The sequence below is a fragment of the Hypomesus nipponensis genome, chromosome 13, assembly GCF_054491055.1.
Source record: "Hypomesus nipponensis isolate SF chromosome 13, ASM5449105v1, whole genome shotgun sequence".
NCBI classification, from domain to species: domain Eukaryota; kingdom Metazoa; phylum Chordata; class Actinopteri; order Osmeriformes; family Osmeridae; genus Hypomesus; species Hypomesus nipponensis.
Window position 1 is genome coordinate 444,800 of NC_140373.1, and position 22,740 is coordinate 467,539.

Below are 22,740 nucleotides of genomic sequence, written 5' to 3' on the forward strand. Positions count from 1 at the left end.
AGGCTCCTCCCACTTCCTCCCCAGGACACGCCCCTGGTGACACACCAGGAAGTCTCTGCCTCACCAACACCCTCCGACACCCTCTGTAGCACTGAACTCCACATGCAGCAGTTATCTTGCTTTATCTTGTTAGCTCTCAGATACTTTTTCTGTAGTGATGCAAGCTGATTGGTGAAACAAAGATTGGCTCCACACCAGTGAGAGTGACAGAAACCTTCACTAAATCTTTATTTACATAGCAAAAGCGTATTTCAAGGCTTGTTTATAAGGAAAAATAACTCTGTAAAGATTTGAATCTCCAGTTAATGTTTCTGCAAAATATTAATATAGCTCTTTTAAGCCATTTATTCATGTGATTAAACTGAAGAACTATAAGCTAATTAGATCCACTGTTATACTGGCTCATTTCCATAACAATAAATAGCATAAAATATGACATTGTGACTTCAAACAGAACACAGTTGTTTACCCTTCATATCATGCCTGTCAAGGGCTCCAAATGAGTTTGTTCACTGTGACACCTTATCTGAAACATGCTGCTCTGGGATGTCCACTAGCACAGTATTCCTGTGATCAACTCTCCTCCCACATGGGATGGAGGATTCATTGTAGTTTGAATGGGTATCTAAGATTTATATCCACGCCACAGATATGTGATCTCATTTTGAGCCCTGCAGGTTAAGATCATCCTCCTTCGTGCTCCAATCAAATGAGTAAAAACGGGATCAAGCTTTGGTAGCTATGATGACCGTGACCTTAACCAATCACCGATGCTCCTTACAGTCACATGACTGACCTTGTGTCGCTGCTTCTTGCTGGGCAGGGTCAGAGGGGCACGGCCAGTCGCGGGACGAGGAAGACGAGGAGTATCAGAAAAGACGTCAGATGCAGGAGGAACATCTCAGCAAGGTGGGAACATGAATATCATCATAACAAAAACAACCTTCCAGGCAACATGAATGTAAATGTAGCCAGTGTGAATGGGTGAAACTCCTCAAGTATGTAGCAGGCCACCCGCGTCAACGAAGAGCTAGCTTTTCTTTGGCGTAGCTGGTAGTGGTCGCGCTTTTAAAAAAAAACATTCTATTGTGTATGTATTCACATTTAAATTCTGACATTTGAGCCCCACGTCTGTATGGATTACTTAAATAGTGTTGCAAATAACCTAGACCCATGTCAGAATGTCAAAATGCAAAAACACAAGAATTGACATTTTGTGACAGGTCAAGTTCAGTTTGGGACGGTACTGGGACAGGAGGGAAACGCTTGTGAGCCCTGTCTCCACTTTTTAGTGAATATCCATAAATATACACAACTACAGATCTGTTCTCTTCTGGCTTCTGTGCACAGATCCAGTCAGGCCTGGGGAAGCTGATTCTGAAAGAGGAGATGGAGAGAGAGAGGAACCGTGGTCGTCAGGGTCCCCCAGCCCAGTGCTCCGACCCCCAGCACACCAACAGCACCAACGGTAACCCTAACCCTCTCTCCCCAACAGGAGCCGTCTCAAACAGGAACAACTCACATCCACATCTGGAGCTTGGTGTTTGTCTGAGCGTATCTGAAACATGTAACGCCATGTTTTGTGGATTTTTTGAAAGCTCTCCACAACTTAGCCAACGTTCTTTGGGAGAAATGGTCGCAAAAGTCTTCACGTGTTCCTCACGTGTTCCTCACGTGTTCCTCACGTGTTCCTCACGTGTTCCTCACGTGTTCCTCACGTGTTCCTCATGTGTTCTGCATGTGTTCCTCAGATCCCAGCTCACCCACCTGCAGAGCGTCCTCTTTGCCAGGCTACGGTCGCAACGGACTGCACCGGGTAAGCTCACTGCATTCCTATCACCCAACATAGACCTCCCATAGACCAACTTAAACCACTATAGACTACCATAAATCACCTCTGACCACCGTAAACAAATCATAAACTTCCCTAAACCACCATGAACCCTTGAAAGCTTCTGTGATTCCAGCAAATGCATGTCTCTGTAGCAGCACCCAGAAGGCATGTGCAGGTGGACTCTGATGTTACTAACCCTGGTGTTTCTGCACGTTCACAGCCCCAGTCCTCCGAGTTCAGCCAGTACAACAGCTCTGGAGATGTCTCTGGAGACAGGAGAGGTAAACACCCCCCCCACTGTGGTACACATCCAGGATGTGGACACTGTGTCTGCTGTGATGATCACAATTCTTCCCAGGTCTGTCTGACAGCCTCCTCCTACTTTTCTCTTCCAGACTTTAAGGTATGTGAGACACGTTCTGCTGCTGCCTGCACCTGAGGCTGCCTGTACCCTCGCCCTGCCCCCTCGCCCTGCCCCCTCGCCCTGCCCCATCGACCCGCCCTGCCTGGCTCCTGTCTGTCTCAGGGTGTGCTGGGTGGAGCCCACTGCACCACCCTGACTCTCAGCTTCAAGCCTTCACTAAAACTAGTATCACTGTAGCCATCCGGTCATGTTGAACCCCTGTTCAATCCAACCAGCGGCCATGACTGAAACTGAGAAATCTTTCTATGAGCGAAAAGAAGCAACACATAATGTATTTGTGAAAAGTTCAGTTCTACTTCACATGCGAGGACATCTAAACTACAGTGAAACAAACCAAGTTTTTCTGTTAGGATTGTTTCTTGCCGTTGACTAATAATATCTCAGGATGTCACCTGACTGGATTGAACAGGACTTCATTTTTTTTTAGCTTGTCATGAATTTTGATTTTCCCCATCACGTGTGTGCTCTGCTCTGTAGCTCATCCGTGATGCTCCGGGTCCACTAGCACGGATGGACAGAGGAGTGTCCATGCCTAATATGTTGGATCTAAAAGCAAGTATTATTTATATATTGCCACCTTTGGTTTATACTGCTTCCACCTCCGCCACTATGCTTTTTAATGTAATTTTCCTTCATTTATGAATACTTAATTGTATTCATTTATTTAAGTATTTCTGCTAAGGGTTTCTGCTTAGGTCGAATAGGAACCTGCTAGTTCTCCCAGACACACACACACACGATGCAGAGTAGTGTAGGACCTTCCCAGCCGGAGCCTGTGCTGGCCCCCCCCAGTCTGTACTGCATGAGCTGCACTGATGACCCTTCAGCTAAAGCTATGATGTGAAAAGTCAAGCTTTATCACTGACACCTGTCCGGTGCATCTGGGTTTGTATTCCAGACTCACCCAGTGACAAACGTATAGTGTGACGTCAGTGGCTTTAATCCAACAGCACAATCAAGTCTTTAGTGTTGGGCTTGCCCCTCATGCTGCATGTTCCTCTCCTTCACCTATTGTCTGTATCTGCACACACATACACACACCGTACACTCCTCTTCAAGTTAGTGTGTGTGTGTATGTGTGTATACATGCTCCTGCGGGTAGCATGTTTCCCGTGGTCCTGCATAGCCCCTCCTGTAACTGCTCCATCCCTCCCTGTAAAGGTGTACCCATACGAAATGCTCACTATCACCAACAGAGGGCGTGTGAAACTCCCCAGGGATATCGACAGGACCAGACTTGAGGTAAACCTTGTGAGTGTGTGTGTGTGTGTGTGTGTGGGGGGGGGGGGGGGGGTTATGTGTGTGTGTGTGACATATAGCAACATAGTTTCTTTTGCAGTTTCACCTATTCTAGTTTGTTATTTGACATGTCTTATTTTAAGTTCATCCAACAACAGTTTCTAAGAACCTGCGGATGAATATGTAAACAGGATAGCAAAGATTTGACTGCAGCAGTAAAGCAGTCACTGTAAGTTACTCTTGAGATTAATGCCTGGTGCTTTTAAACAGCATTTAAAAACTGACATGCTCTTTGCTCTCCTGTGCACCTCCCGGTCATGTCCCGGTCTCCTACCCTCCTGGTACCGGCCATCAGCGCCACCTAGCTCCTGAGTTGTTCTTCGAGATCTTTGGGATGGAGATCCAGGAGTTCGACAGACTTCCTCTATGGAAGCGCAACGACATGAAGAAGAAAGCCAGACTGTTTTAGACACGGTCCCTGCATGTTTTAATTTATCAATCACTCCTTTTGTGTACATACATGTAGATCTGTCTCTGGTTTGTTTGCTTTTGAGAGTTACACACTATGAATGAGTTTCCTCTTTTTGCCTCAACAAAGGAGTCATAATTTTTCCCCTGACACCTGATGCTAGATTTTAAATGTGTTTAACCTCATAATGGCAGAGAGTAGAATGATGAGACATGTAGACATGTGTGTGTATTACTCAGAATAAGTAATCACCCTTTGTATATTTATCTTTCACTTAAAAAAGAAGTATTCAGTATTCCACCAATATCTCGCCTGTCCGGTTGGTCAAACTGTCATCGCCCCTGACAACCTGACTGGTCGTCATCCAGTCTTTTTAATTGGTTCCTCCTTTTCCAAACTATAAGAATATATTTACTAACCTGTTTCTACTTAAATCTATTGAATTAGCCATTTTCTGTACATGTCAGTACACAGTAACATTGCTGTAGGAAACAGATGATGTCACAGGTCAGTTTCCCATAACTTTGACTCCAGCTGCGTTAGGAGGAGCACAAGTTCACTAAACACAGAAAACAACACCTGCAGCATGTAAACGAAAACAACACAAGAATTTCCCACTGTTGGGTCTGTGGCAAACCAATAGGACCCCAATGCTACCAGCTGTCTGGAAAAACTGAATACAGTCAGGTTAGAATACAAACTAATCAGTATTGTAAATGTAGCAAAATATCCCTTTAAAGCTCTGTGATCCAAGCACATGATGCAGTATGTCTGAGTAACTAGACTGTGTCCCAATCCATACAAGAGCTCTGTCCTGTTTGAGATATGTCAAAATGATGTGATTTTCGTTTTAAGATATCAATTGAGATTCAAAGCATATTCTGCCCTACACTTTAACAGAGACGTCATGAGTTGCAGAAGCACCAACCCAGTGTTCCTGCTTGTGTGCTTAGAGTTCCTGTTCGAGCCATGTGTATTCAGACATCAACCCAGTCAGAAACACGTGTGTTGTAACTACTGGAGCCGTTCAGGCGCCTGTAGAGAGCTAGGCTGGACATCCCGTCACTGTTAAGCTCAAATAGACTTTTTGGGCTGGAAGACATTTGTCTTGGACACATAACATTGTGTATACGTACGGTCAGAGGGACACATAACATTGTGTATACGTACGGTCAGAGGCTCTAGAACGAATCAAATTGGTGGGCATTTGTTTTCACAAGGGGGACACGCATTTACAAAGCAGTATGAGAGTCAAAATAAGAGCAGACCTGCATATTCTGCAGGAAAATGTAGCCATCTTGATATTTAATTTATAGCCAATGCCAGTATTAAAGGAACATGTTGTGGAGGAGATGGGAATAATTGAGTCTGGACAACTTTTCTCTTTTGGCACACAAACTTGTGTCGTTGAATTCGCATTTTGCGTATAATTGCAAACTTCACTTAAATTTTGAACCAAGCAGGCTAATAAGAAAGGTATTGTAATAAAGCATTATATAACAATTTATTATTTTATTTATTATTTTTTAAGTGTCATCATATCAACTCAGACAGAATTATGACACACTTATACTTTAACAAAATTATTTTTTGATGGGGCACAGCATTCCATTTGGTCGGCCCGTGTCTAAAACCGCCCTGCCCTTGGTGGTGTTAAACGTGTGATAAATGCGATTAAATGAACGGATGTGTTGGGGGCAAAATTATATTTGAGCAATGTAAGTGGGCCGCCAAGTGAAAAAGGTTGGGAATGACTGATGTACATTAAACAGTGCGGTGAAAATGAAGCTGCCTCATCAGAATGTTCAGGCCGCTCAATACTTGAGTTGTTATGAGCTAATAACAATGTGTGTTAGGGTTGTGCTGTTGGGTGATAAAACACCAGAATACTAATAACAGTTTTAGATTAGGATTTCTTAGTCCAGTTTGCAAGAGTCAACCCGAACTTGACCCCCCCTGACGCCATGTTCTTGCTGTGGGGTGTTTAAAGATAATACATATTTCCACAGAATGTTCCACTGATCAATTCCATCTGATTTAAATAATTTCAATACATTTAACAATTTCAATCTCATTGTTAACATTTTACTTTGTATAGTTGTAACCATTTAGTTTACATTTGAGATATTTAAATCAGTTTGGTGGGACATTTGTCATGTAGCCTAATATGTTATTTTTATTTTATTAAAAAAGCACCCTTATCTCCACTCCACAACTGAATATCTATAGTTTTATTTATTTCAAAATTGAAACATGTATGTATGTATCATTCAGAAGTGGAATTAAGGGTTTTACAAATCAAAAGGATTGGAAGCAAGAGTCTACAGTGACTGATCTGTGTAAGAGTCTACAGTGACTGATCTGTGTTGATTTGTCATCTGGACAGCATCCCCCCCCCCCCCAATCCCCCCCCCATCCAGCCCCTCCTCTTCTGGAACCTTTTTTTAATCTACACCTTCTGGAGTTTCGGTCCAACATGCAATACAGTACATCTATGTCTGCATATCACTTTGAATAAACCTACATTTGAGAAAAATGTTTGCAGACTACTCTGGATCTTACAGTTTCTGGATTTCACATTCAGTACACAAGCTCTGGGCTGGTCATCATGTTTATTTAGGTTGTAAATGGCAGGAGGAGCATGAGCACAGACAGGGGTTAGCTCTACAGCCTGGACTCAAGGTGACCATCCCGCAGTGCTCCCATCTCAAGGTAACCATGCCGATCCTGCAGCGCTCCCATCTCTAGGAACGAGTAAACATGAAAGCTTTACATCCAGAAATAAAACAAGAAATATAAATAATTGTATAAATCAAATAAAAAACTACTCCAGCTATGTAAACTGGAAGAAGTGTACCTTTTAAACGCAGGTAGGTGATCACGTTGAGTAAATACATAAAATAGGAGCCTGAAACAGGACAACTCCATCAACAGGATGAAAGATGCATAAATCCACAATATGTTGGGTCATCCAGTTTAACACTACTATAGTATTCAGTTAATGTGGATGAGATTTGAACCAGTGTTTCTGAATTGAGAGTATATTAAAGCAGAGCAAGTGAGAAAAAGTGAAAGTAAATGTCCAAAAAAGTTATGGAGCAGTAAAATCTACATAAGTAGCCTACAATAACAAAGTATTTGTACTTTGTTATTTCCCATCTCTGATGACAACAATACTGTTTAATGTAACTAGCCCCTCTAACAGAACAACTGCCCCCAGCTTGACCCCCCCCCCCCTCCCCCAGTCGAAAGGGTGTAGAGCCTCCACTGACCAGCGCGACCCAGAGACTCACCCAGGTTGTCGCTGCGGTGATGAGTCACCCTGTCCTGCCGTTTCCCCAGCGACGCTCCATGTCGCACAGTCAGCGTTCTGTGTGCGTCTGCGGACAAGCGTTAAACGTGAAATATTAAAACGGTATATTTATTTTTGAATCATTGTAATTTTTACATAATTATATAGTAGCCTACATAAATTCAAGTTATTTATTTTATGTACGTATCGAAATGTCCTCCAGGATTAATAAAGTTAATTTAATTTACCTTAAAATGTAATCATAGGCCTATTCTCTCTATAAATCCTTTAGCCTAAATACATATAGGCCTAATATAGGCCTACATACAATATATACAGTCAAATAAAAAGGTATATACTGCCAGGGGCGTTTCTACACGGGGGCCTACAGGGGCCAGTGCCCCTGTAAAAATGTCCCTGGCCCCCCCTGTGGCCCCCCTGAGCTGACTGAATATAAAAAATATATTTGCTATTTTTCTACACGTTTTTCTTCTTCTAGTAGTCTTCATGAAATGAGGAAGGGAAATTGCAGCCTTTTTTTCCCCGTTAAATAAAAAAGTTAAAGTTAAAGTAAAGAGAAACATATCAAGATATTGAGAGAGCTGAGGAGCTGGAAGAGGGAAAGCCAGAGCCGTTTGTATGATTTTAATGTAAAGCTAAATTAAAGTATTTAATGTTTAAATATCATTTGTGTCCGTTTTTACTGTGCCCCTCTGATTGAACACTGGCCCCCTTGGCCCCCCCAGTAAAATGTGTCTAGAACCACCACTGTATACTGCCAATATTTTACAGAAGTAAACAAAATGTCTTGACTATTACTGAGCCCAAATGAATATGTGGGTAATGTTTAGTTGATGATGTTGAGCTCACAAGGTCCCAGCAGATATCCAGCGCTGTTAAGGGTCCAGCCTCTCTTCTCCTGGGGACGGGACATCACACCTCACTGGGCTGTACAACACTCACATCCTACATCTAATTCATTTAGCAGACACTTTATCCCAAGCCAAATACAAAAAGTTTATGTTGAAAGTGCAGAGGTAAATCCAGGATCAGAAAGGCATAGTTGTGACAGTATTGTGTCGGCTTGTTGATACCAGGACAGTTCTTAACAGCTTTTACTTTTTGGGACCAGTGATGCACAAGATTTAAAGCTTTTAAAGTTAAAGTACTTTTTTTTCTTGTTTTTTTTTAAATCTGCTCTATTTAGACTGTTTCCCAGTTCTGATGTCAAGTGAAATATATATAAAAAATGTGTGCACAGTTTCGCATTTGACCGTCAACATTCTCACCGTGTGGGTCAGCCCTCGACACGCTGCCAGTTGCCCAGACAGTAAGATACAGATACACACAACAGCATAACTGCTTAGCATCTGCAAATAGAGAAACACGTGTTGTGTATTATAAACAAAATATCCTGCCGTTTCCATTGTTGAGTCTGATTGGTTGGCCAGTCAGATTGGCATCAGTGCTGTTCATTGTGCCTTTGTGATACACTTCACTAAATGCCTAGCCTGCTAAAAGTTTCCGTTCGTTCATCTTTTTTTTTGTTGCAGTCAATGCAAAGTACAGTCCACAAACAGAAAGCAGAGTAAAAATAGCATAGTCCTATACATGTTTGAACATAATTGTACATAGTTGAAATATTAAACATAGTAGAAATTTGATATGCTGTGTATCTGAAATATTTGGCCAATTACATAAAGCCTATAAGTAAACTGTTAACTGACAAATCACATACAATTCCTCAGCTATGAAAATAAGTGTGAAATCTTAAACCCATACCTTATTGCTGTTGTTTTCCCGCTCTAATCAGCGCAAAACAAGACTCAAGATTTCTTCAATAGCGACGCGTTAGGTTTGTTAAATACGTCTGTAGTTCAGGCGTCCACTGCTCTTCCGCTCGCGTCGCTGGACGCCGTGTTGGGTGCTTCCTCCCTTAGACGGCTGTTTTGCATCATGAAAGATAATTCCTGGTGATTAATGCTGTAATTACAGCGGTGTGGAGGGAAGCTCGGAGCCAGGTCAGCTGCAGCGAGAATGCAACAGGATATAATCGGAGGGGAGGTTGTGATGGGGGTCATTAATGATTACTGTTGATGATGATTATTGTTGTCTATTACCTTCAATAGCCGTAATCTTAAGTATACATGTATACACATAGTAGATGCATCATGGTAATCTTACCATACTATCTAGCTACATAAACATACTAACTAGCTACCTAACCTACAAACTAGCTAACTATACACTACCAAAATAACTAGCTCCATAGGCTATGGCTACATAACCTTACTAACTAGCCACAGTAAACTAGCTATGTAACCTTACTAACTAGCTGCAATAAAGTAGCTATGTAGTTAACCTTACTAAACTAACTCAATGTAAATGTATTGTACTCATGTAAACTAGTTACTTTACTAATTAGCAACAGTAAACTAGCTATGTAACCATACTAACAAGTCTACCTTGATTGTGACAATACTATCTTGGTTACACAAAAAGAGATAAAAAAACGAAAACAAGACTACTGCTACATAACAAGTGTGTGGTAAGAGCTGATCTTCAGTGGAGGTCTTTATAATTTTTAAATTTTAGAGAGCGCTCTCTTATCGTAGGCTACATGACGGTCCTGTTCATCAGAGTTGCATGCGTGTCAGGGCTGCTGTAGGAGCTTTCCCAGGGTCTGTGACCCCTCAGCGCAGGTATGACGTTCTGTCCAAGCAGCCTTCTCATATTTATGCAGCAAAATAATCTTAACTATATTTCTGTCCCAGCCTCCTCTTCAGAACTCAAGTTGTGCTTCTGTTCCATTAGCTTTAAGTGATCAATTATAAATCACAAATACTTCAATTTGTGCCCTCAAAGTGACTGTGTGGGAAGATGTGACCTGCCTCCACAGGTGAAAGGTCCACGTGAGATGTTTGAGTCGAGCGAAGGAAGTCTTTGTGGCTGTAGTGTAGAAGTGGACCGGTTCCCCTGCCCCCCCTGTCCCTCTACCCCTGCCCCCCCCTGTCCCTCTACCCCTGCCCCCCCCCCCCTTGTCCCTCTACCCCTGCCCCCCTCCCCCCTCCCAGATGAATTGTCAGGTACAAATGGCTGAGAGGAGGTGGGTGAAATGATCCTGTAATTATATCTGAGCCATTAGATACATTAGAGAGGGAACGGTAATGGTTTCATGTGTTTAGAGAGATCAGATTATAGACTAGATGGTATTAAACCAAGTTTGGGTTCACATGGGTTGTGTTTGAGCTGGCAGTGATAGAGGATGTTGCAATACATAACTATCTGATTCCATCGCATCTGTAGGTAACAGCTGTGTCTGCAAAGAACATTTTGAATACAATTTTGTTCAGAATGTTCTTTAAAGAACATTTATCACACAAAATGAACCTAAATCAGAACAGTGATTTACAATGAGCTTGCTGGACCTTGCGGAGGAAAGAGACCCTGAGGGAATGTTCTGGTCAGTTTGACCCCTTTATGGTTCACAGGGTTAGTAACCCTGTACTAATACACTAACTAACCCTAACCCTTATGGTTCACAGGGTTAGTAACCCTGTACTAATACACTAACTAACCCTAACCCTTATGGTTTACAGTAGAACTGTGCTTCCGAGAAAGTTGCAAAGGTCCAACTCCGAACTGAAAATTGAACTGCTTTTATTGAAACTAGAACATTCATCATGGCCAGTCCCAACAGTGTAGTAATAAGATGTATGTTGATTTTAATTTGTGATTAGTAACAAAATGTATGTATTTTTTATTTTAATTAAGTTCAGTAGCAAAGCATTAATCTGATTCTAATTTCAGTTCACTGAGGAATGCCAAGTCAAGTACAAATCCTTTCCAAACAACTACATGTGATCTTGTTCAGATATAACAGGAGCCCAGGCGGGCAGCAGGCGGAGGTGATGGAGGCGCCTGGTGGAGTGATGGAGGCGCCTGGTGGAGTGGTGGAGGCGCCTGGTGGAGTGGTGGAGGCGCCTGGTGGAGTGGTGGAGGCGCCTGGTGGAGTGGTGGAGGCGCCTGGTGGAGTGGTGGAGGCGCCTGGTGGAGTGGTGGAGGCGCCTGGTGGAGTGGTGGAGGCGCCTGGCTAGTTACACAGATCTGTGGTGCAGCAGCTTCGCTCCACCTGGGGCGGGATGGCGCTGTTACACTCACGCTCCGTCGCGCATTTTAAAACCTCACCGTCTGGAAATAAAGAAATCAAACCTGTTATCACTCAGGAGCATGGAGAGGCATGGAGGGGCATGGAGGAGCAGGGAGGAGCAGGGAGGGGCATGGAGGGACATGGAGGAGCAGGGAGGGGCATGGAGGGGCAGGGAGGGACATGGAGGAGCAGGGAGGGGCATGGAGGAGCAGGGAGGGGCATGGAGGAGCAGGGAGGGGCAGGGAGAGGCAGGGAGGGGCATGGAGGGGCAGGGAGGGACATGGAGGATCAGGGAGAGGCAGGGAGGGGCATGGAGGAGTAAGGAGGCGTATGGAGGAGGCAGGACCTGATTACATGAAGAAAGTGATCTAAGACGCACTTAGAGGTAAGGTGCTACATGAGTGAACACCTTAATCAAAAGTCATTTATCAAGTCTAGTGTAATAGTTTCAATACATGTTACGTGTTACACCAAATAAAATACTGGTGAAAATACATCGTTTTAACATAGGAAATGTATTTATTTAGCACATTCTTTCATTCATTTATCGATTAATACCTTGATTGAGTCATCTATTTTTTTTAACGGTTTAGGAAAGGGGCAGTAGCTCACAAGCTGGCGCGTGCATCTTAATTTTGGCGCAGTAAGTGAAAGTCCCTCCACATTCCTCCTCCGTGACCTCTGACTCAGCACAGGACGGCTGGTCGGGGTGGATGCTGGTGCAGGTGTGACATCTCAGCGCCTGCGCAGCTGGAGCACAAATCTGTGATAAATCCAGTTCCCTAATGATCATACACGGACCCTGCTTCTCTAAAGATCATCCCTATGGTGACATCACAGACCACAAAACAGAACTACAATATTCTTTCATTGAGGTAAGTAATGTATCTATAATACGTTAATACAAGGAATATATTTTAACTGGATGAATCTGGACTCCGAACAGACTAAGCCTTGTAGTGTGTACTTTGGTTTAATGAAATATAAATTAAATTTCTTTAGACACAGAGACAGTCGCAGCTATCTAGCCTGTGTAAAAAAATACAACTTTAAGAACGTGTACATAAATTCAACATGATCCTCTTACCACAGAATGTCGCTATGAGCACAGTCAGGATTAGTGTGAAAGAAGTCATTGCTCTGAAAAGAATCACAGAAACATTCCTACAATTTATTTTCGAAATTGGTGTCACACAAGAACACACAAGAAACTTACTTAACATATAAACATTATGTCTGATCTACTCCTAAGAGATGAACTAATGAGAAACACAAATACAAGAACACTAAGATCAGGAGTTCCTACCTCGGTGTCACCTTGTCATCCAACAAGTAACAAGGACAAAGGGAAAACTGACATTTATAGTGAAATCATATCTCCCCCACCCCACCTCTCTCTCAACCTCACCAGTTATCTCACACGTATCACCTGTCCACTGTGCCCCAGGCCGGAGGAGATGGGAACATGCTTTGTCCCAGGTGAGCTTCTTAAGGTGGGTCAGGGTTAGAGACCTTCAATAGTGGAATTATTTGTTCATAATTGTTTGACATACACCTCAAAGTTCTCTAGCCTCATACTAGCTTATGTTACCTGCCTGATCGACACAGACATCAATTATAGACTCTGTCACGATGGTTTATATCTGCATTGACTTGTACAAGCTTTCTTCCCTCAATTAAATTTGTCCTGAAAAAAGGAACCAACCACCGCGCTTGTGGAGCTAGAAACCACAGCGCTAATGTTTAACAATGAGATTTGAATTTAAGATGCATTTAATTAATCAAGTAGGAGATTTCTGATTTCAGTCATGAAACACCCAGTAATATTTCCAGTATTGAAAACTTTTAAGAAACCAGTACAGGAAATTAATATATTCTGGAATTTCCCAGAATAACACAGATGTAGGATGACCTTAAACTAGCTGAAAAGTCAGTAATCTGATAGTTTGTGTACTGCAGTTTTGAGGTCTGCTATTGTCCGAGGACAAGACAGTGAAACTGAAGCTTCCCTCCCGCTGTTCACGAAGTGGCAGACCCGCCTGGAGGGAGATACTGATAATACCGTGCCAGTCAACAGATCCTTGGTGGGGGAATGTTTGATAAATATGCTCATAAACAGTCAACATCTACAATACAATGAATGTATTTTCCGATGGTATTGCTCTTGCCAGTAAACTAAACCACAGATCACGGCCGACCCTGCCACAGATTCACACATCAGAAATGTTCCCAAAATTGATTCCTTTAAAAATAAGAGGCAAAACTTAAAGCAGAAATTGAGTACAACAAAGGTCTGTTTAACCAAAGGCAGTTTTTATTGCAGTTTTTAAATGAAATGATTCCTCTCAAGCTCCAAATCCCCTTTCAATACAGAATAACACAATCAATATAAATTAAATGTAATCGGTGACCATAAGTAATCATAAAGCAACAGAAAAATAGTACACCGAAAAAATTCAAATCTACACTCGGCAATCATCAAAAAACCTTCCTCCCTCCTTACTGAGACTGCTCTCTCAAACCCTGTGGCCAGGCGGGCAGAGGACAGAGTACGAGAGAATCTCTGGTTGGAACACACTAGAACAGTTTTGTTCAATAACCAAGACTGTATTTCTTCACAGTTTCAGCCATAACCTGGAAACCTGGATACAGGCTGTGACTGAACACAAGAGAACTCTCATGCTGTACCAGCATAGGGGACTCTATTATACTCTCCTTATCGTCCCTCTCCACCAGAATCCTATGGATCCTTTCCTTCTTGGTTGACTCTACCAGTAATAATGTAATAACAGTACAGAATGATGTTTGTTCTGAATGATCTCACAGACACACACACACTAGCTCCAGCGATGCCATAGTTGGCTAAGGACACCCTGGTTCTACCGATAGTGATCTGACAAAGACAAATGGACCGACAAGTTAATACAGTTCCCCAACCCTAGCAAGGTTACATGTGTTGGTCAGAGGAATATGGATGCAGGATGTAATGGCTTTGCTCAGCCTGTACCACAGCAAGCAGCTCCTGGGCATGCCAGAGGATCCAGCAACACTGACACAACGAAGGGGCAACTCTGCAGCTCTACTATGAGGAGGTTGACACACATGGAGTCCCAACACACCGGTACACCCAGAGTCCATCAGTCAGGGATGGCAGCTCTCACAGTCTGGACGGGAGGTCAGACGGGGCTTCGTCTGAGTCTCCAGGGCCGGTTCTGGAGCCGAGGTGGAGAGAGGAGAGGATCTCGGAGAACCGAACTGTAGAACTTCCTGTTCTTCCAGCAGCAGTCTTGTTTGTCCTGGAGGTTGGAGCTGACAGTGTCTGGAGGGGCCCTCTAGCGCCCCCTAGCTGGGCGAGAGGGCAGGGCTGTTCTCAGTGCTGATGTGGACCAGGCACTCGCTGGAGCGCAGCCTGGGGAGAGACTTGCAGCCGGGCAGAGAGACCAGCGAGCCACGCAAAGCCTCCAGGGAGCGAGGGAAGGCCTTACCTGGGAGAGAGAAAGGGAACACCTGTCAACACCTGACCTATAGAAAGATGGTTACATCTGACACACTTTAAACTGATCTTATCCTTCCTGTGTGTGTGGGAGTGAGAGAGAGAGAGTGAGAGAACGAGAGTGAGAGAGCGAGAGAGGACGAGAGAGAGCTACCTGCGGTGCTCCATGTCTCAGGGTTGTGTTTGTGTTCTGCCTGCTGGGAGTCGGAGTCCAGGCTGATCTCCACCGACAGCAGCTCAGGGCTGGGAGGGCTCCTCCTACAGGGAGGCAGAGGCACGGCAACCACGCTCAACATGGTTGGCACGGCAACCACACTCACCACGGTTGGCACGGCAACCACACTCACCACGGTTGGCACGGCAACCACACTCACCACGGTTGGCACGACAACCACATTCAACATGGCAGACCAGAAAATGATATGCTGTACCTGTGGAAGAACTTCCCCTCTTCATGGTTGTTGAAGGGCTGGAGCACTGGCCATTGGTTTACCAGAGGGATTGACAGGTCTTTGGACAAATGGTTGGGGTCACATGGAATCAGGCTTGTCCTGCAAACACAAGAGCAGCGATTTGCACTGACAGCATGTGTGTGTTTGCATGTGTGTTAATATGTGCTTGTGTCAACATTTGTTTGCCAGTGTTTGTATGTGTGTGTCAAAATGTGTGTGTGTGGCTCAGCACGTGTATGTGCATCAGCATGTGTCTGTGTGTGTGTATCAGTGTGTGTGTGTCCTCACAGCTGCTCTTGCAGCTCCAGTATGATGGCCTCCAGCTCTCTCCTCTCCTGCAGGCTGTGCTGCTGCAGCCTGTCGAGACGAGCGCTCAGTCTGCGGGCCTCTGCCTCCGCTCTCTCCAGCTGGCTCTCCCGCAGACGCCCCAGCTCCTCCAGGTAGCCCTGCACGCCACACCCCCCCCCCCCCGTCAGCACTGCTGGGGGGCTGGGGCCAAACTGAGGCGTATACACACTCACGCTGACGCCCAGGGGATAGTATGCTAGAACTCTGCAAAGATCTACCCTGTAAATACTTATTCTGTACATAGAGCTACTCGGCAGACTTGTAGCAAGACCAAGATGGCCGCCACCTTCTGTGTATAGACTACTCTGGGGACCAAGATGGCTGCCCACCTTCTGTGTATAGACTACTCTGGGGACCAAGATGGCTGCCCACCTTCTGTGTATAGACTACTCTGGGGACCAAGATGGCTGCCCACCTTCTGTGTATAGACTACTCTGGGGACCAAGATGGCTGCCCACCTTCTGTGTATAGACTACTCTGGGGACCAAGATGGCCACCACCTTCTGTGTATAGACTACTCTGGGGACCAAGATGGCTGCCCACCTTCTGTGTATAGACTACTCTGGGGACCAAGATGGCCGCCACCTTCTGTGTATAGACTACTCTGGGGACCAAGATGGCTGCCCACCTTCTGTGTATAGACTACTCTGGGGACCAAGATGGCTGCCCACCTTCTGTGTATAGACTACTCTGGGGACCAAGATGGCTGCCCACCTTCTGTGTATAGACTACTCTGGGGACCAAGATGGCCACCCACCTTCTGAGCATAGACAATCTTGAACCTCTGCTCCATCTTGCGGCATTTGGTGCTCCAGGTCTCCTCGTCCGTCACCAAGGGAACGTAGGGATGCTCTGGGGCGCTGTCGTCGCTGGTGCTGCTGTCAAGGCTACGCCTGTCATCATCATCACTTTGGTAGTCATAGCTACACACACACATGTATACATCATAGTTTAGCATAACAGCCCTAACATCTACTTCCCACTATTTGTCAGTTTGGGAGAAAACGTCAGCTAAATTAATAAACAATAACATTGGAGTTGTTTTCAAAATGTAATGTAGTTCCACCCCTGCTACCTGACTGGCGGCATTGTGGACAGTATGTCACATCAGGTACAGCATCCTAGAACATCACTGTAACCCTCCTTCAATACTTGGATCCTGACAGTGATGTACTACAGCGAGATTCACTAGACAAAGTCACAACCCAGCAGCTTACTGACATTTAAATAAAGGATAATGTTTTGACAGTGATCCCAATTGAACAACTGTCAACATGTAGCTGCATGTTATCATTCTTTCGTTTGTTTCACACAGAGAATGGATCCTGTGTACTATGTGTGAAATGAGGTATCATTTCCTGTGGTACCTTTGATGACTGTGTATTGGCTGGTGTGTGGAGGGTTGCGTGGCGCTACCTCTGGGTGAACTTCAGGTAGGGGGTGTAGTCAATCACAGCTGATGATTTCCCATCCAGGGCCTCCCCTTTCAAGCAGAAACTGAGGCCAGAGAACATCAGAGAACATTGGAGAACATCAGAGGGCTGCATCATCCAGACCCCTGGGATGGCCTGAGATCATCGTGAACATAATGTTTCCTGTCAGCGACTCATTCTTCCTGGAAAATAGCTCTCTACTAGAGGGTTCATGAGGAGCAGGTCTACCTGAAGTCTAGGGCTCCAAGACCTATCAGCACCCCAGTCAGCACTGTGGCTTCTTCTCTCAGCATGATGGCTCCCTCTGCATAGAACCTTCTGGAACACACACACACACTTGGAACCTTGTTTTGACCAGGAAGAATGCTATGGTTGTGAATGGATGTTCATGGTTGCTTGCGGTCATGTTGTGGTCTTAACAGGGTTAGCTACCGTGTGGTTCTGCTGTCCCTCAGAGCCGTGGCTATGTACTCAGACAGCCTCTTCTCCATTAGGGCCACGCGGACCCAGGCTCTGCCCTGGAGCAGCACAGAAACACACAGTCAGACACAGAAACACCCAGTCAACACACAGAAACACACAGGATGTTGTGGTTCTTGCCTTGGCACGGGAGGAACTGATGTTCTCCATGTTCTCTATGCTGCTGATGCAGCTGTTGGGAACTTTGCTACAGGCCAGACGGATGAAGTCCCAGTAGCTACGCTGTCCGTCAAACCAGCTTCCTGTCCCTGATAGAACACCACAGAGGTCAGGGGTCAAGGTAGGGGCTCAGGTTTAGTGGTCCGGGTCAGGGGTCAGGGTGTTACCTTTGAAGCGATGGCTCAGGATGTGCTCCAGGATGGAGGCCAGGTTGATAAACTCCTCAGACGTGTCGTCGATGGGCTCAGTCGTGGTCTTCTCCAGCAGAGTCTTCACCGAGAACCTGAGGAGAGACGCTCACCATCAGCACCCTCAAGACAAGAAGACATGCAGGACATAGCCCCTGGATCCAGCCTCAGCCTGAGTGATTAAAGCACTCTGCCCAGTGAGCCACCGGCTTGCCCTCTTTCTAAACAGAGCTCTGTAAGAACTTAATACTCGAATGATGACCGTTTAGCTAGTGACCGCAGCGAGTGAGATGTGTGACGTCACCCCCACAGGGGAAGCACAGTGATGCAGCTCTCAGAAATCCAGGTCTTCTGGACAGACACCGCCCTGGGGGGTGCGTTCTCCACAACCCTGAAGATTTATGTGACTGAATAACCTCCTAGTTGTAGACTAGGTTTGATATGGGAAGATGTTATTAAGCTAGACTGTAAATGATTGTCCCTATGAATGTGTTTCTTTGTGCTGACCTGTAATGGCACCACAGGACACAAGCTTCCATCCTGCTATTTTATCTGTCCATGGAGATTTCTTTTTCCAATATTACTTCCTTTGATGATAAATATTTCATGAATTCTTTTAACCACATGAACCCTTCCAAATATACCTTGTCCTGTCAGAGGAGTGAAACTTGACAAAGACGACATTCAAGATGTCTGTCTACACCTTCTAAAAAGGCAGACTTCCTGCACACACACAGCACACATGGTAGACACACATACTGCACACACACTAACACCAGTATACACACACTGTCTCCTGACGAACACTTGATGTTCATGCTAACCATTGTTGGAGAACAGCCCCAGAGAGGCGTGATTTCATTCTCCATTGTTCAGAGGACAACAATGTCTCCTTGAGTCCCCACGGCCTCAGCCAGCCTCTGGGGCCTGGCCAGCTGTATTAGGATGCCTTGAGCATCACTCCCTGGGTTAACACTGCGAACATTAGCAACCAAGGCTACTGCTGGTTGGTTATAATAATACTAATAATCATGTATTTATTAATGAGACCGTTTTATCCTTGGTGACGTAGAAAGGGGGATCTGAACCTGCAACCACTTTATCTGTAGCCAATAGCTGAAGCCCTGAGCGATAGGCCTACCCATGGTTTAGGGTTAAGGTTAGTGAGGCAGCTGACTTCCTGTATGTTCATTCTGAGGGTGTTGTCTGCTAAGATGCAGATAAGGACCTAAGGATTTTTAGGAATACACATTTAAATTTTAAAAATCACACCGTTTTCTGCTAAAACAGTAAAGTGTGTCTGCTTTACTTACAGCTTAAAGACCTGCCTCTGTGTGACTGCCCTGACTCCCCGGGGTCCCAGATATGTCCTTGCCCCTAGAAGGTTGTCGTCATAGCAACGGCACCATCCGTGAAGCGAAAATAAATCTAATCTTTCGAATTGACGGAAGTTTACCACAAAAGTCAAGTGGATGAGACGGTCTAAAATGAAACTGTAGATTGGCTACATCATGGCCATCAGTGTAAAGCCGCTAAACTACTTCAACGAGAGGGTCGCTCGAGAAAAACCCTACCCAAGCCGTTGTTTCAGTCAATAGTATGATCGGCTTTAGGGATGACGTCAGTTTTCATGGTGACTATTTTCTGTTGTGGAGCAGAAAATCGTGACGGTAAATTATGGGATAGCTAATTCTGTCGCCTTAAAATGACAAATATTTTCAAATATGTCTGTCATGACAAACACGATTATGAACATACATCAGCTGCGTCTACAAGAACCTGCGAGCACGAAGGAATACCTGGCTAATGCTGTTGTAACAGTCTCGAGCCCATCGTATATTCAACGCCTTACCTGCACACGGTCATGAGGTTCTTGCGTTCTACCGTCACGTTCCGAGACGTAGCTGTCTTTGAGACATCTAGCGTAGCCATCGTTGCATGCACACAGCCCGGCTCCATCCTGAATCACGGGACCCCTCCCTTGCAAAACACTCTTTTCATGCGTTCTTCGGTTCCCGGTGAAAACGCAAGAGGCGCATCCGAAACCTGCTTGCTCTTTGCCTTCCAGTCCCGGCAAATGCCCCAGATACATATACACTATCAGTGACAATGGATGATATTACATCCAGTCCGTGCGATATGAAACCTGTCCTGTCACCCTTATCCCAGGTCTCAAGCCGTCTGGTTGACCCCGCCTCTAATTTTACATCATCATGACCTCACTGAATAAGATGACGAGTAAGCAGTATACTTTTGACCAGGGACGTTCACAGACATTTGGAGGGGCTATTGCTCTAACAGATGAAAGAATCATTTTTAAGGGGACAATTTCGAACATCTCCCTCATTTATGACCATGGGTGATCAGGAATTCACAATTAACTTGACACTGATGACCCTACTGATGCCCTTTCCAAGTCTTCACATCCTGTGGTCCTAACCCCATCTACTAGTGGTTGTAGATCTGTGGCAAACAGGATTTTACTTTAATTGTGGTACCATTTTTTTTTTTTACAAACAGTTTGACACTGATGCTCCTTCCAAAGTCTTCTCATCTTGTAGTCCTACCCCCTCTACTAGTAGTTCTGTGACAGATGCGATGTTCATGATTATAGTAGTAGCAAATGGATGGATACTGGCATTTCTTATGGTTCTCTTGGTCATCTAACCATTTTTATCTCAGGCCTGCATTATGGTGGACTTTTCTTCTGTGGACTATACTGTTTTACAAAATTGACGTGTTGATTAACCAATTGGTTGGAAACACACTGTGGATTTGATCAACCCTGGTGGGCCTGCCTATGGTGAGGGTGTCTAGTGTTTCGAAGGCTGAAACACCCAATGAGCCTAGGTATACTACTGATGATGTGTTTCCACAATTTAGATTTTCCATTTTGGATTTATTTTTACGTTTCTACTTGACTTAACTCTGACGGATGTTTATAGTTATAGAAACGTATTCTTGCCATAGGTAGTAGTAATGTCTTCGGACAATGGTATGTCACTGTTGAGGGGTGTTCATACTGACGGACTCCTATTTGTGCACCCTATTAAAGCCTGAGTGGTTGTCCAGCTAATGCAGAAGGCCTGGGCATGACTCAACGTGCCATGCAGTAGGCCTGGGCATGACTCAACGTGCCATGCAGTAGGCCTGGGCATGACTCAACGTGCCATGCAGTAGGTCTGGGCATGACTCAACGTGCCATGCAGTAGGTCTGGGCATGACTCAACGTGCCATGCAGTAGGCCTGGGCATGACTCAACGTGCCATGCAGTAGGTCTGGGCATGACTCAACGTGCCATGCAGTAGGTCTGGGCATGACTCAACGTGCCATGCAGTAGGTCTGGGCATGACTCAACGTGCCATGCAGTAGGCCTGGGCATGACTCAACGTGCCATGCAGTAGGCCTGGGCATGACTCAACGTGCCATGCAGTAGGTCTGGGCATGACTCAACGTGCCATGCAGTAGGTCTGGGCATGACTCAACGTGCCATGCAGTAGGTCTGGGCATGACTCAACGTGCCATGCAGTAGGCCTGGGCATGACTCAACGTGCCATGCAGTAGGCCTGGGCATGACTCAACGTGCCATGCAGTAGGTCTGGGCATGACTCAACGTGCCATGCAGTAGGCCTGGGCATGACTCAACGTGCCATGCAGTAGGCCTGGGCATGACTCAACGTGCCATGCAGTAGGCCTGGGCATGACTCAACGTGCCATGCAGTAGGTCTGGGCATGACTCAACGTGCCATGCAGTAGGCCTGGGCATGACTCAACGTGCCATGCAGTAGGCCTGGGCATGACTCAACGTGCCATGCAGTAAGTCTGGGCATGACTCAACGTGCCATGCAGTAGGCCTGGGCATGACTCAACGTGCCATGCAGTAGGTCTGGGCATGACTCAACGTGCCATGCAGTAGGTCTGGGCATGACTCAACGTGCCATGCAGTAGGCCTGGGCATGACTCAACGTGCCATGCAGTAGGTCTGGGCATGACTCAACGTGCCATGCAGTAGGTCTGGGCATGACTCAACGTGCCATGCAGTAGGTCTGGGCATGACTCAACGTGCCATGCAGTAGGCCTGGGCATGACTCAACGTGCCATGCAGTAGGTCTGGGCATGACTCAACGTGCCATGCAGTAGGTCTGCGCATGACTCAACGTGCCATGCAGTAGGTCTGGGCATGACTCAACGTGCCATGCAGTAGGTCTGGGCATGACTCAACGTGCCATGCAGTAGGTCTGGGCATGACTCAACGTGCCATGCAGTAGGTCTGGGCATGACTCAACGTGCCATGCAGTAGGTCTGGGCATGACTCAACGTGCCATGCAGTAGGTCTGGGCATGACTCAACGTGCCATGCAGTAGGCCTGGGCATGACTCAACGTGCCATGCAGTAGGTCTGGGCATGACTCAACGTGCCATGCAGTAGGTCTGGGCATGACTCAACGTGCCATGCAGTAGGTCTGGGCATGACTCAACGTGCCATGCAGTAGGCCTGGGCATGACTCAACGTGCCATGCAGTAGGTCTGGGCATGACTCAACGTGCCATGCAGTAGGCCTGGGCATGACTCAACGTGCCATGCAGTAGGCCTGGGCATGACTCAACGTGCCATGCAGTAGGTCTGGGCATGACTCAACGTGCCATGCAGTAGGCCTGGGCATGACTCAACGTGCCATGCAGTAGGTCTGGGCATGACTCAACGTGCCATGCAGTAGGTCTGGGCATGACTCAACGTGCCATGCAGTAGGTCTGGGCATGACTCAACGTGCCATGCAGTA

The 22,740-nt window shown here is 45.7% G+C and overlaps 4 protein-coding genes across 6 annotated transcripts in view; 1 reads left to right on the forward strand and 3 right to left on the reverse strand.

Annotated features, from left to right (window-relative positions):
- Window positions 1-6,515, forward strand: part of ablim1b (actin binding LIM protein 1b) — a 36,346-nt gene extending 29,831 nt beyond the window's left edge. The window contains exons 19-24 of the mRNA XM_084669797.1: window positions 1,752-1,816; window positions 2,055-2,115; window positions 2,230-2,237; window positions 2,736-2,810; window positions 3,420-3,500; window positions 3,853-6,515. Of these exons, the coding sequence (XP_084525923.1) occupies window positions 1,752-1,816; window positions 2,055-2,115; window positions 2,230-2,237; window positions 2,736-2,810; window positions 3,420-3,500; window positions 3,853-3,966 (404 nt within the window). The 3' untranslated portion in view covers window positions 3,967-6,515. The remainder of the gene's footprint in view (window positions 1-1,751; window positions 1,817-2,054; window positions 2,116-2,229; window positions 2,238-2,735; window positions 2,811-3,419; window positions 3,501-3,852) is intronic.
- Window positions 6,516-6,561: 46 nt separating this feature from the next.
- On the reverse strand, window positions 6,562-10,027 carry gall (galanin-like). Its single transcript, XM_084669798.1, has 6 exons — window positions 9,041-10,027; window positions 8,548-8,628; window positions 8,129-8,177; window positions 7,260-7,346; window positions 6,824-6,874; window positions 6,562-6,710 (listed from the first exon to the last, which is right to left on the reverse strand). The coding sequence occupies exons 2-6, from the start codon at window positions 8,626-8,628 to the stop codon at window positions 6,631-6,633; spliced, it is 348 nt and encodes a 115-aa protein (XP_084525924.1). The 5' UTR covers window positions 9,041-10,027; the 3' UTR covers window positions 6,562-6,630.
- Window positions 10,028-10,901: 874 nt separating this feature from the next.
- Window positions 10,902-12,774, reverse strand: LOC146259290 (lymphocyte antigen 6D-like). Its single transcript, XM_084670769.1, has 4 exons — window positions 12,715-12,774; window positions 12,496-12,548; window positions 12,021-12,158; window positions 10,902-11,449 (listed from the first exon to the last, which is right to left on the reverse strand). Exons 2-4 carry the CDS (start codon window positions 12,542-12,544, stop codon window positions 11,352-11,354), a joined length of 285 nt encoding a protein of 94 aa, XP_084526895.1. The 5' UTR covers window positions 12,545-12,548; window positions 12,715-12,774; the 3' UTR covers window positions 10,902-11,351.
- A 788-nt stretch (window positions 12,775-13,562) lies between these two features.
- Window positions 13,563-20,116, reverse strand: LOC146259291 (RUN domain-containing protein 3A-like). Of its 3 annotated transcripts, none has more exons than XM_084671120.1 (11): window positions 19,814-20,116; window positions 17,941-18,056; window positions 17,735-17,862; window positions 17,567-17,652; window positions 17,363-17,449; window positions 17,118-17,198; window positions 16,459-16,624; window positions 15,642-15,799; window positions 15,333-15,452; window positions 15,056-15,159; window positions 13,563-14,893 (listed from the first exon to the last, which is right to left on the reverse strand). In XM_084671120.1, exons 1-11 carry the CDS (start codon window positions 19,918-19,920, stop codon window positions 14,751-14,753), a joined length of 1,296 nt encoding a protein of 431 aa, XP_084527246.1. In that variant the 5' UTR covers window positions 19,921-20,116; the 3' UTR covers window positions 13,563-14,750. The 3 variants fall into 3 exon arrangements, with proteins under 3 accessions (XP_084527246.1, XP_084527247.1, XP_084527245.1); XM_084671121.1 differs by having other exon boundaries at window positions 16,459-16,594; window positions 17,363-17,452; XM_084671119.1 differs by having other exon boundaries at window positions 13,564-14,893; window positions 17,363-17,452.
- Between the last annotated feature and the right edge of the window lie 2,624 nt (window positions 20,117-22,740).